This window comes from Natator depressus, chromosome 7, assembly GCF_965152275.1.
Source record: "Natator depressus isolate rNatDep1 chromosome 7, rNatDep2.hap1, whole genome shotgun sequence".
Classification (NCBI taxonomy): domain Eukaryota; kingdom Metazoa; phylum Chordata; order Testudines; family Cheloniidae; genus Natator; species Natator depressus.
Window position 1 is genome coordinate 55,418,456 of NC_134240.1, and position 12,867 is coordinate 55,431,322.

The 12,867-nt window shown below is 43.2% G+C and overlaps 1 protein-coding gene across 11 annotated transcripts in view; it reads right to left on the minus strand.

Moving 5' to 3' along the window:
• GBF1 (golgi brefeldin A resistant guanine nucleotide exchange factor 1) overlaps positions 1-12,867 on the minus strand; it is a 178,424-nt gene that overhangs the window by 51,398 nt on the left and 114,159 nt on the right. For 4 of the 11 annotated variants that reach the window (XM_074958518.1, XM_074958516.1, XM_074958517.1 and 1 more), the window contains exons 5-10: positions 12,533-12,651; positions 11,771-11,879; positions 11,307-11,367; positions 7,135-7,189; positions 5,739-5,813; positions 4,297-4,332 (exon numbers count right to left, since the gene is read on the minus strand). In XM_074958518.1, coding sequence (XP_074814619.1) covers positions 4,297-4,332; positions 5,739-5,813; positions 7,135-7,189; positions 11,307-11,367; positions 11,771-11,879; positions 12,533-12,651 — 455 coding nt within the window. Of the gene's footprint in view, positions 1-4,296; positions 4,333-5,714; positions 5,814-7,134; positions 7,190-11,306; positions 11,368-11,770; positions 11,880-12,532; positions 12,652-12,867 lie in introns of all 11 variants that reach the window. The other 7 variants (XM_074958526.1, XM_074958522.1, XM_074958520.1 and 4 more) reach the window with 3 other exon arrangements.

Genomic DNA, 12,867 nt, shown 5'->3' on the forward strand with positions numbered 1-12,867 from the left:
TTATCACCGGGAGATAAAGCTACCACCACTCATTCAGGGGTTTTATTTTTTTTAAATCATTGCCAGGAAAGCTCTCCCCCAGCGATAAAGTGTGTCTACACTGCCCACACCACAGCGCTGCCACGGCCGCGCAATAACATGGGTAGTGTAGATATACCCTGAGACTATAGTACCTCAGAGGCATCCAGATCAGGATTTGAAGTGTTGCACTATTACCCTGCTATGTCAACATCATACACACTCACATGTTCACATTTAGTAAATCTATGGCCACAGCTAGGTCTTGAAATGGCTACTTTCCAGACAGATGTCCCCCAAAGAGAGACTTAGTTCCTCTCACGGGGTCTAGGACTTAATGCTTGTTAGTACTGAATTTTGTTGCTGCAGCAAACTGATCCAACCTCTACAGATCCCTTTACAGTAGGGTGGTTCTTATGTGCAGGCATAACCACTCAGATTTGGGTGTTATGAGCAGAGTGTTTCAACTAGGCAGCAAAAATATTAAACAGGTCCCAGTACTGATCCCTGGAGTTCCCTTAGTTGATGTTTTTTCCTTGCAAGTCTTACTATTATCCCTCTGTCAACCAATTTCTATTCCAGGCTTCAGTACTTTATCTAGCTGCTATTTATCCAATTTTTCAGTTAACAATGTGGCAGTACATTGAATATCTGACTGAGATCCAGATGGACTATCCCCCAGAAAAATGCACTTCTGATCAAACTTCTGTAGCATTAAGTCAAAGAAATAGCAAGTTAAGGCACAGAAACATCCAGACCAACTCTGTTTGCATGCTTTACCACCTGATCAACACACTTCCCAAGCCACTCAGACTTCTCACCTCCACAATTTCCTCTCTGCGGCCACCAAAGCACCCATTCAATTGTTTAAGATCAACCCAAAGTTCTGAGCTTGCTGCAGAAATCATTTGGTTATATTCTATGGCCTATGAATGGAGGCCAGACTAAATAGTCTTAATGGAGCCTTCTGGCCTTAATCTATGAACCCTTAATTATGACCACATCACTATTAGGATCTTTTACCAAAGAGACATATTTGCCATGCCTATAGCAGAGTTAAGGTTACATCTCTTCTAAGCATAATTAAGTTTTAGAAGAACTGGATGTATACATTATGGCTTCCAGTATTTTTACCAATGTCATGAATACCCGTTCTTAGTAGCCTAGAACATTTGCAGTTGAATGGCTGTTGTGATAAAAATATTAATTTCTCTATAGCATAGACACCCCACTGTATCTCACTGATACAATGTTATTATCATTTGCTTCTCTGTCCCCCTTATTTTAGGTTTAAACTCCTTCATCCCAACTGAGATATATTTTTTCACTCTTCCCATTTTTCCATTTGCTATTATTTGTTTTGGGGGCTTTTCTTTCACCACCCATCCTTTCAGCCATGGTTTTAATCTTTGTATATCAGTTGGAAAACACAATACTGGAAGACCATCTTTCCCCGTCCTCTCTTTTCTATCTAAGACTGTGTAACCCGTTTACATGGCCTATAATTTCTCTTATTTCAACAAAGCTTATGAAAATGTTATGTCCCAATGTGGTAACCCATTTGTGTAACTCTTCCTTGCACCACGAATTCTATTTGTTTGACTGCTAATCCCCAAGTTTTAGAGATGTTACAGTTTCCTTTGAGCTAGTTAATTAACAACAGATTTGGGACTGCATTGTCCCTTGTTATTTCCTCCAGTTTTTACTGTAAGAAACTACTCTTCCTTAGGTTGTAACTATTTCATAAATGACAGAAAACATACACAACGTGAAATGTAACAGATCTCCACCATTTAAAAAGCTCACTGATAACATTTTTTCATGTAGACATTCTGTTTGATGTCTCATCTCCCCTGCTTCCCAGTTCGGAAGGATATAAACTATTATTCATTATCCTCCATGCTTGTTAATCCTTTATTTTAACCATAGGATTTCACTAATATTTATTTGTGCTCCAGTGCTTACATACATAGCTTTGATCCACATCATTACAGCAGTGCTGATCTTTCCTATATAGATAATATCCTTCTATTTTGGTATTCTAGTCATGTGCCTCATCCCACCGTGCCTCTGTAATGCTAGCATGGGTGCCTGCATGAGAATTTCCTGCTTAACGCCCTGACTTCTAGAATATAACTAGACCTTAGACTTTTGCCAGTTCTCCTCCTTCATATTTCATCTCTACCAGTTGCATTTCCCATTTTTAATTTCCCCAGAAATCCCTTAAGAGTCCCAATTTGCTCAATTATAAGGTCACTCCCTGGTTCTGTGCCCCTTAATGCTTGTAGAGGTTTAAAGACAGCTATCAAATCTGGTCAGTATATTATTTGATTATTTTATTAGAAATAAATAAGCTTAATTTCCTCATTTTTTGACCACATCTGAAAGACTTTTAGAGATTTTTATACGGTCAGTTACATGCAAAGAGGTGTAAGCATGAAAGAGCAAAATGGAAGCATTAACCATTAAACCCAGAAAGGTTTACTTCAAAGCAATTGTAAGATATCAGATTTTGCTTCTAGTTACTAAACCCTATGCCTGTTTCCATGATTTGTCTAAGTAATTAACCATTCATTAACTGATTGGTAAAGAGTGAAAACAAAGTCAAGCCAAGCCAGTGGAACACAGAGAACTAGCCATGTTGGTTTCACCTCTTCTAACCTCAGTCAGGTTTTTAAGAAACAGGGAACTTTACAAACAACATTTTAACATGGCTAACTTCCAAATATTTAAGATGCTAGTTTGATTGCTCTAGCTCTGTAAGCAGAAGTTTGCTTTAAATTCTATATCTTCCCCCCTCAGACACACACATACATACATACACACACACAGCCAATTCGCACCACTTGCCAGGGGCTTAAATTCAATGCCATGAGCAGACATGTAATCTCTGGGCCAGGAACACGAGAGACTCAATGACATTTCTTTATTATTTAACTTTAACATTCATTCCAATATTATAAAATACAAACATATTAACCAAGGCCTATTTAAAAGCTTTGATTTTACAATTTAGGGGACAGTTAAGATTATCCAATCGGGCTTTTTCAACTCTACTTTCCAGAATTCCATATTCTGCTTCATTAGGAAAATAGTTTTATTAGGACATCTCTTAGGGAACTGGATAACAAACGACTGCTGCTTAATCAGCACTGAATTAGCATGAGATTTATACTTACTGGGTATATGTTTCACCATGTCAAGTGGTGCTTGAAGGTAGCGTTACAGTATGAAATTCTATGTTGGGAGGTTCTGACAGACAGTCAAATAAAGATGAAAAGTAACATCCTTTTTGTCCTTGTATTTTGTATTCTCCTTAATTTTAAAGGTGTCTCACAAATAATTTAATAGCTTTTATGTCCTCTTGCTTTATTATGATAATATAAATATGACCAGAAAGGCTGTCCACGGCTTCTCCTCCTCCCACAAGAGGTTCCCCTCCCTCATGCTTGTTTTTACATTGGAAACAACAACAAAGCATGGTCTTTCCTGATTTTGCTGGATAATTTTTTGAACTTTTTTTTGGGGGGGGAGGGGGGGAAGAGTATTCAAAAACATATGTATTATTCCATCTGGCACCTTAAATAATGGGTGTTGAAACGTCAAAATTTCCTTTCTGCCCACTGTTTATTAGGTTTTGGAAGTTTAATAGAATTTTAGAACACTGAGTTTTAAACAGAAATTAAACATTTCTTTCCCTCTCTAATGCTCAATTTTCAGCATCTTGTGATGTTATAATATCACAAGTTCCCCAGTCAACCAGTGTCCTTCAGAATAGCCCATAACTGAATTTCTAGAGTAAAAACGAGCAAAAATGTGGAAAAAGGAACAATCCTTTTTTTCCCCATTTGCAAGTCATGCTTCAGCTGTTTTGGATACATTCAGTGCAATCAATACAATATCTACAAGGATGTCCCAATTATACAGATTCCTCTGCATTTGGGTTCCTTCAAAATCCAGTTATAACCAGGAAGTTTCTCCATCCTGCTAACTTGCTCTCTCCTCCTACTTTGTCTCCGCAGCCACATCCCTCATCAGTTTACAGTCTGGGAAAATGAGGGGAAATTGCCTCATGGTAGAAAAATCAATGTGAGACGGAGTTTTCCTTTCATAAGGAGAGAAAGTGCAACTAGCAGAGCCATGAGGCTCCCGCTCTCCCCTTTGAGCTCCCAGGCTTTGACAGTAAGATCCCAGCTGAGGGTTAGAGAAGTGGGGGCATACAACTATAGCTTTCTCTAAGAGGTCTGGGAGAGCCCATTATTCAACAAGCCACCTTACCTGTACACGTTTGGTTTTCCACAAGATATTGTAAGCCTCAAGAGAAAAGGGCAGGGGCCAATGATTAGTAACTAAAGCAACAAGACTAGCACGTGAGCTCATTCTAGATACAGCATGGAACTGGTCAGCGTACCAAGTGGCGTTCAAGACAACAGCATGCAGAGAGAATGCAGCCCCTGATCTGAGTCCTGCCCCAGTAAAGACACTGATGGGATCAGTCATCTCACACACCTCCACAGACCTGGTAGAACTGGATGGGGAAACATCGTTTTACACATTTAACTAAAGGTCTTTTCCCCATTACCCCATCCCTGGGAAAACCCAGAAACACCAGTCTCCGTTCTCTCTTCTTCAGAGCAGGAAGTTCAACTACAATACCATCTATCAGCAAGAAAGGGGATTCACTTAACTTCCATTCTTGTGCAACTCAGCATAAGTACCCTATTTATGGAAGGATCTCCAGCCATAATCTTTCCAAACTGTCCTGACTACAGACAGAGATGAGGACATGCTGAAGACGCCTATGCACTTTCATTTCTGCTCTATCAGGAGCAAAAGAAGATAGGGACAGTGAAAGAAGCTCAATCTACACTAGTCTATGAACTCAATTTGGAAGCCAAAAAATGGCTCAAGCTAAGCTGGTTTCTAATACTGTGTAGGGCCAATATGGACAGGCCCAATTTGTGGATCTAAAATACTTTTTAAAAATATTGTTCAAGTGGAAAGTATGGTTTCCAAGACATTTTTAATCCTGTTTGGCCCCATTCACACCCACTGGGCAGAATGGTTTAGCTAAGGCCATGTTAGAACAGATTAAATATGGCTCTCAAACACTATTCCAAAGTCAGTGAAACCAGTACCAAAGAGACATGGACAATACATCACAGCCCCACTTCAATGTCTGTGTGGCAGATGAACACCCCACCACTGTGCCACGTAAAGGCGCTTACAGTCTCAGTCTGCAGACCAGAGTTCTCTGACTGTGTCCTTGTCAAGTGACTCCTCCATCATGCTTCTGTAGCCATCACCCAAGAATGACATGCAAGACTTGGTCTTTGAGTAGTTACTTAGACTGTGGGCGACAGGCTCCTTCTCTATTTTCACTGGCCACTGAGATGATTCATCCCTTGCCTGTGCCCTCCCACTTCTTTCCTTCAGAAGACTCCACAACAGAGTCCCAGATCCCACTCACCAAGACATTTAATGATCCAGTGAGAACAAGGCTCTCTCCTTTCTGGTCCTGCCCCAGGCAGATCCACAACACTGCAAAGCAACCACTGCATGCATTCTTCCCAAAAGCCATGCTGTGTCAAAAGGATACGGGGAGATTTGCTACACACAACGTAACTATATCCAAGGTGGTGTTTGCAGAAGGAAAGGAAGGAAGGAGAGATGGAGGGAGGAAGGGAGAGAGAGACCTTCAGGTTCTTAAAGAGCAGTACCCTCTCTAACTGGTTCAGGGCTTTGAGTTGTTCCCCACTACTTAGTTCCAGTTTGTTGAGGAGACATGGAGAGATCTGTGAAAGACAGGCAAATGCATGGTTTAAACAAAGCAAAATAAACCCAAAGAGAAAGAATAACCTGGCAGAGTGCAAGACTATGGGGGAGAATTGTGGCATGCAGTGGACAGACAGGACAAGGTGACTATGTTTCAAAGACTGGACGTAGAGCACTGCCTTCATGAGCTGGGAGCAACCATCACTGGAAAGCTTGGGGGAGGATTTACTTACAGAAAGCTACAGCTTCTGCATATGGGCATTAGGAATTCTGGGGCACTTGCAGTGTGTCACATAGACCAGCTCTGACCTTTCCCTGTTCTCACTGTCCCATCTTATGCTCAGCACAAAATCTGTTGCTTCCTTTCATCAGAGAAGGAAACATGCAACAAAAGAGTGTCACCATAAGCTGCCGTGGAAGTACCAGAGCCCCTGCTGGTTCAGATCCCTCATCATAAGTGCACACTGGCAGCAGATTTCCCAGGACACCTCTATGTAGAGCACCAGTCTAAGAAGAGCAGTTCTAAAATGTCAGAGATCCAGAAGGAAAGAAAAGACATATTACATTCTTAAACACGCGAGATCACACTTGTGGTATATACCCTACTGCATCCAGATGCTTAACACTCATTGGCAAGGCAGCTGCACACACAAGATGGTGCTAGGCAACAACCCAGAGCCCTACACAGTCCTCTCTCTCCTCCAAGAGGGTGTGGAGGGAAGAAGGAACATCCTCTTCCAAAGACAGAAGCCCTCTTCTGAACTCAGACTTCCACCATGGAGCATGTCTCTCCTAGTTTCCTACCTCTTCATAAGAACAGCCTGAAGAAACCTTGTCAACATTAGGGAATTTTTACAACGTTTTCACACTGCCTCACCTATCCTCAAGAAGGCTTCCTTTTTAGGTCAGGGGAGCAGGAACAAGACGAACTGGTAAGCAATACAGGCAAATGTTGTGAAAGGGAAGGATGAAAACGAAGCTTACGAGATGTCAGAAAGGGGTAAAATATTTGGAAGGCATCACCACCATATCCCAGGGCCTGCAGGGGTTCTAGAAGAGGAGCAGCTGTTGGCTATTGCCACAGCTCTGCCTGACTTGCCCAGGCAATAATTCACAGGCAAAATTCATTGCTGGAAAAAAGTGAGCACAACTCCACAGAGTTCAATAAAGCTGTGCCCATTTACACCAGTGGTGAATTCAGCCCTATGTTATTTAGAGTGCTCTCTTCAGTGAGCTCGAGATTTCCAGGAATAATGTAACTATAAATGTGAAGGCAAAGAAGAGAGATGTGAGCAAGCAAGAGGAGGTGGAGGAGACAGCAGGGAGTGTACTGGCTCTTACCTTCTTCATGTTAGCCCCCACATAGCTTTTAGGCTCTTCCTTAAAGTGAGGCAATCTGAAAGACAAAGAACAAGCAGGAATGCACACGGCCTCCTGGGCATTGGTGCAGGAAGAGAACACCCTCTTCAGATCTGGCTGCAAACACCAAGGATGGAGGACCACTTTGGACCCAAGACCTTCTCCAGGAAGTGGCCCTCTCCCAGTTTCTTTCCGCTCCCAGTTTCTTTCCGCTGTAGAGGATGCTATGGGAAAAGCCTTCTCTACACTAGGGAATGTTCAGAGAAAGCACCCCGCTGCTGCTAACAGTGTACAGCTATGCTGATGTTAATCGCTTCAGGAGCACTTATGTAGCAAATTCTCTGGCTCCAGCTGCTAGTTTCAGCACTGCAGATTAAACTTCTCCAGAGCAAGTCCAAGTAGCACATGGCTGAAAATGGCAGCAGGAGATCGAGAACCACCTACACTTGGGCTCCCAATATTACTAGCACCAGTGAACTGCACATCAGTTTCTCTTCCTCTCAGAAGCAGCTGAGTCAGATTTAGAGTAGTTATTACTTTGAACTTATCCCACTGGACCATGAGAAGCCCTGTTATCCTCCACATTGCACAGTATATAGTCAGAAATCCAGTGCTATCGTTTCCAGCCCTCAGCCTGAAAGCCTCACATTAAGCAGCCCCTTCATTGGGGGTAGAGTAAATGGGAAGGTCAGAGCTCAGCAGAGATGGGCAGCTTAAACCTGTCCTCCCAAATGATCTCTGCAATAAACAGCATTTACATCTTTACCACCCACACACCTTGTCTCCTCTCATCTGGCTTCGTTACACTTCTGGCCTGCACATGCTGGGGAGACAGCAAGCCCGTGCCCCAGTTTTGCACAAGGGGGAACAGACAAGGTAATATTCCAAAGGAAAGGCAAACAGAGCAAGCCCACCATCTCAGAGGCAGTGCTCACCCTACTTGTGCCCCAGTAGTTGCCACAGGTATATACAAGTTCAGCTGCTCTCAGGAACTAGCCATGGTGGTGATATCTTCAAGTTAAATTGGGAGGGGGAAGGAAAGAGGAAGCTGCATATGGATTTGTGAAGAACTCTGCCAAGCTGCCAAACAAGTCAAAACAATACAGAGATCATTGCTCCTTTATCATACACTTGCTTCTGAACCTAGCCACAAAGACCCATAGACCAAGGGGTGTTTGCATTATCTACGTGGCCAGAATCTAGTTATCTACGTGGCCAGAATCAGACTAATATTTCAAGGCAGAAGGGACCAAAAGACCATCCAATATATCATACAACATGAACACCAGCCAGCACCCGCACGTTAAACCCAACAACTAGAATTAGACCCAAAGTATTACAGCCCACAGCAGGCAAAACTATTATGTGCCAGAAGTAGAGACCAGGCAGGGCCAAGGTGCTCCAGTACCCAAGGCACCCACAATGGCTGGGAAATAATTAAGTGAGATATACTCAGAGAATCCTGGCAAGTGACCCACACCACACACTGCAGATGAAGGAAAACCCTCCCCTCTGCCAGGTCACTGCCAATCTGACCTGGGAGGAAATTCCTTCCTGACCCCACAGTTAGACCCTTAGCATGTGAGGAAGAACCAGCCAGCCAAGCATACAAGAAAGAAAATGCTCAGTCTACCTCACAGCTCCCCCCAGTACCCCATTTCCAGCCATGGCCATCCCAGAGGCTTCAGAGAAAGGAGATTTTAAAAATCCAGAATACATGGAGGGGATGGTCAGAGGGAATCCCTTCCTGACACCTGCAGGTGGCCAGCTGAAACCCCGAAGCATGAGCTTTTAGAAACATAAGACAAACTGGAATTGAGCCCAAGGGCTGTGAGTGAGCCCTGCCCCCCACAATCACAAGCAAACCTGTCAAACAATCACACTCATAAATTTGTCCCTCTTAAAGTGAATAAAATTTCTCCCCCCACAACTCCTAGTGGGAGGCTGTTCCAGAAACTCCTCCCTCTGATGGTTAGAAACCTTTGAATTTCCAGCCTTTATTTATTTGTTTATGGCCTGTTTATACCCATTTGTTTTTGTGTCAACATTGTCCTTTAGCTTAAATAGCTCTTCACCTCCCTGATATTTACCCCGGATGTATTTAAGAAAGCAATCATATCCCCCCAGTCTCCTTTTTCTAGCCTAAACAAGCACACATCTTCAAGTCTCCTCTCATAAGATAGATTCTCCATTCTCCTGATCATCCTATTATCTCCTCTTCACCTGTTCCAGTTTGAATTCATCTTTCATGAACATGGGTGACCAGAATTGTACACAGTATTCCACATAAGGCCTTACAGGTGCCTTGTACAATGGCATTAATACTTCTCTGTTGCTACTGGAAATGCCTTGGCCAATACAACTTAACATGAAACATGCTTTTTTCACAGTCACGTCATATTGGTGGCTCATATTCATCCTGTGATCAACCCACACAAGTCTCTTTCCTCCTCTGTTGCTTCCAACTGATGAGCCCGCAGCTTGCAGCAGAAATGCTTATTATTAGACCCTAAATACATGACTTTTCACTTGTGTACTATTGAATTTAATCCCATTTTTGTCACTCCGGGCTTCAAGGTCAACCAGATCTTCCTGTATAATATTCCAATCCAGATCTTATTGATCATCAATAATGCCTCCCAACTTTGCTAATGAAATATGCTCATGATACAGACTCATACATTTTGTGCCAAGGTCATCAATAAAAATATTGAATAAAGACTGGTCCCAAGACTGATCTTTGAGGAACTCCACTAGTAACTTCCCTCCAGTCTGGTAATTCACCTTTCTGCATAACCTGTTGCCTTTCTCCCCTTTAGCCAGTTCCTTATCTACCTTGCAATTCTTGTACTGGTCCCCATCGTCTCTAATTTAACTAATAATTTCCCACATGGTATCACGTCAAATGTTTTACTGAAGTCCAAGTATATTAGATCTACTGCACTGTCCTTATATAAAAAAATCTGCTATTTTCTCAAAGAAAGATATAAGGTTAGCCTGCAATGATCTATGTTTGGTGAACCCATGTTGCTTTACTTCCCCTTTCTCATTTGCCTCCATGAATTTAATTATTTTTCCTTCACAATTTGTTCTAAAGCCTGGAATGCTACTGATGTCAGACTAACAAATCCAATTGCCCTGATCACTTTTTCTCTCTCTCTTACATATATGAATGACGTTAGCAACTCTTCAGTCATACCGCATTACCTTTAAATAGATACATTAAAAATCCTTGCTACCGGACTAGCAATTTCATGTGCCAGTTCCTTCAGTATTCTGAGATGGAAATTATCCAGTGCCACTGATTTGAGCCCATTAAACTCTTAAATTTTTCTTCCACCTCAGATGTGGAACAGAGACGGCACTAGCCCAGCCAGTTGCAGTGGCTGGGAATGTGAAAGATGGAAGGATGTGCTTGTGGGAACTGGGCGCCCGGGGGGGGGGGGGGGGGGTGAGAAAAGAGCAGAGGCACTGAATTCCCCAGTCAACATTTCTCAGAACAAACTTACTGCACTGCTTCCTTTTGAACAGATCTCTATATTTGTATAATACCCAGAGAAAGGCTTTAATTATTTCATTGGCCAGGAAGAGGAGTTTAGGCATTGCTCACAAAAATGATTTCAGTACTGAGTTTCAGAAGAAGAGGGAATCCTAGTTCAACATTTTGGCAGTGTTGGTCAGGGCACAAGATTCATCCAAATGACAAACTGCCCCAAGTGACCCTGAAGGAGTTTAAATTCCTTTCAGCATCTGAGGTGAAACACTCTGCTGCAATTAAGCATATGTCTATTTAACACAGTCTTTCTATTACATTTTTAAAGAGAACTATACATTTTTAAAGCACTGAAATGGATTCTGGATTTTTGAGTGGAATTTGCATTATCTGGCCAAAGAACCTTTTCTTAACTAAAAGTTCTTGTTTGGTTGTCTGTCTGTTCCTGAAGGGCACCTTAAACCATACAACTTGGCCTAACCCCCCCTCCAGTCTTGGTGGGATAGCCCAAGAGAGAAGGACCAAACCCTCCCTTCCCCACCACCCTGAAATCATGGTCCGATCAAACGGATTTTCTGTGGGCCCCTAAGTGGAAGTGTGGAATCTTCCTGTCCATAGAGGGCCATCTCAGCAATGCTGAGGCAAACACAAGCAGGTTTACCTTGTGAAGAGCAGCTGCACCATGTCGACCAGAGTGTGCTCTGCAGATTTTCTCAATAACTCTGCGAAGACAAAAACAAATAACACAGGTGTCATTACTCAGTGTGATATTATCAAGAGGCTTCTCCAAGCAGACTCCCCTCCAAGCCTTGTTTACAGAGGATTATGGCAAATTTATTAAAACCAGCTCCAACTCTGCCTTGCTGCAAAATGGGCACATACTCACAAGGTGGCGCCACGGAGCTGGGGAAAAAAAAAAAAAAAACAACCAGAGGAGCCACTGAGCAAGAAGTTGTGCAGTGAACCTCTGACTACCTTTCCATGAAGCTGTGGAAGCTTGTGATGTTGTAAACTCAGCATCTTCCCCAAGATGGATTTCATGCACTAGGCCTACATGCAGAGGTCTGGAGAGCCCAAACCATTTATTGGGAGCCACCACCATGGGAATATGAAGGACAAACCTACCACTGAGCCTCATTTCAAAGCATATACGGAAGCAGGACTGCATGATCTCGCACACGGACTCATTGGTGAGATGGGCTCCCACTGGAGTGAGCAGCAGGGTCCTCAAAACCTGCAAAAAGCAAAGTTTAAATGTAATGCAGCACCAATGCCATTCACCTGGACAATGAGACAGGGTCGAGGAACTCAGGAAAGGTCTGCTTGGAACCCAGGAATCACTGCTATGAGTGAAAGGAGGAGGGTTTCCAGAAGTCACTTCAAAGTGACTGTTGTGCTCAAGGGCAGGAAAGCTGAAGAGCAAGAGTGATGGCTGTGCTCACAGGCCTGGCAACTCACATGCTGCCCAACACTTGGGTTTGCTTAGATTCCTTAGCCCAAATGCAGATCCAAGCGCTATAAAACTCTAGGCTTGTCTCAGAGTAACTCCTTTCGCTCCCCCGCCACAACCCTCGGCTACCACCAAAGAAGCTGCTGGATTCCCCATCCTTGCTTTCCCCACCACTGGAGAGGAACACACATAGGCTAGGACCAAGGCTATATCACATCAAGAACTCTATTTAAAATCAATTCATTTAAGCTTTTAATTATTTTCATTTGGAAAAGCTTTTACCACAGGCACATGAGCCATCTGTTTAAAAATAAAGTCTGTCACTAAGCTCCTGCAGAGTCAAAACACTGCTCCCTCACCCCCGCATCTCCATGTAACTGGATCCACTCAGTGCCAGGCAGCAGCCATTATGGTAATTGCCACTTCTCTCCGCTTACCTGCAGGATTTTCATCAGGACAACCTCATCGCTCGCCGGATCTGTGCCCACAAATCGGGCATGTGTGACGGCGTCTGCCATGTTCTCCATTCCCTCAGCTGTGCCCTCATGGCTGGGATCTGCACAAGAAAACAAGGAAGTCATGACAGGAAAAGGAAACTGACAGGGAAAGGCCGCTGTCGACTCTGTGCGGAGACACTGACCCAGAGCTGCTTCACTTACATCTGCTGTCTTTTTGTGTGGGTCGGGGTGAATTTCTCTCCCTGTGGGGTCCACTCAGCTTCCATTAGCATGGATAGGCTATTTGTTTATTGTTATACGTTTTCAGTATTGCA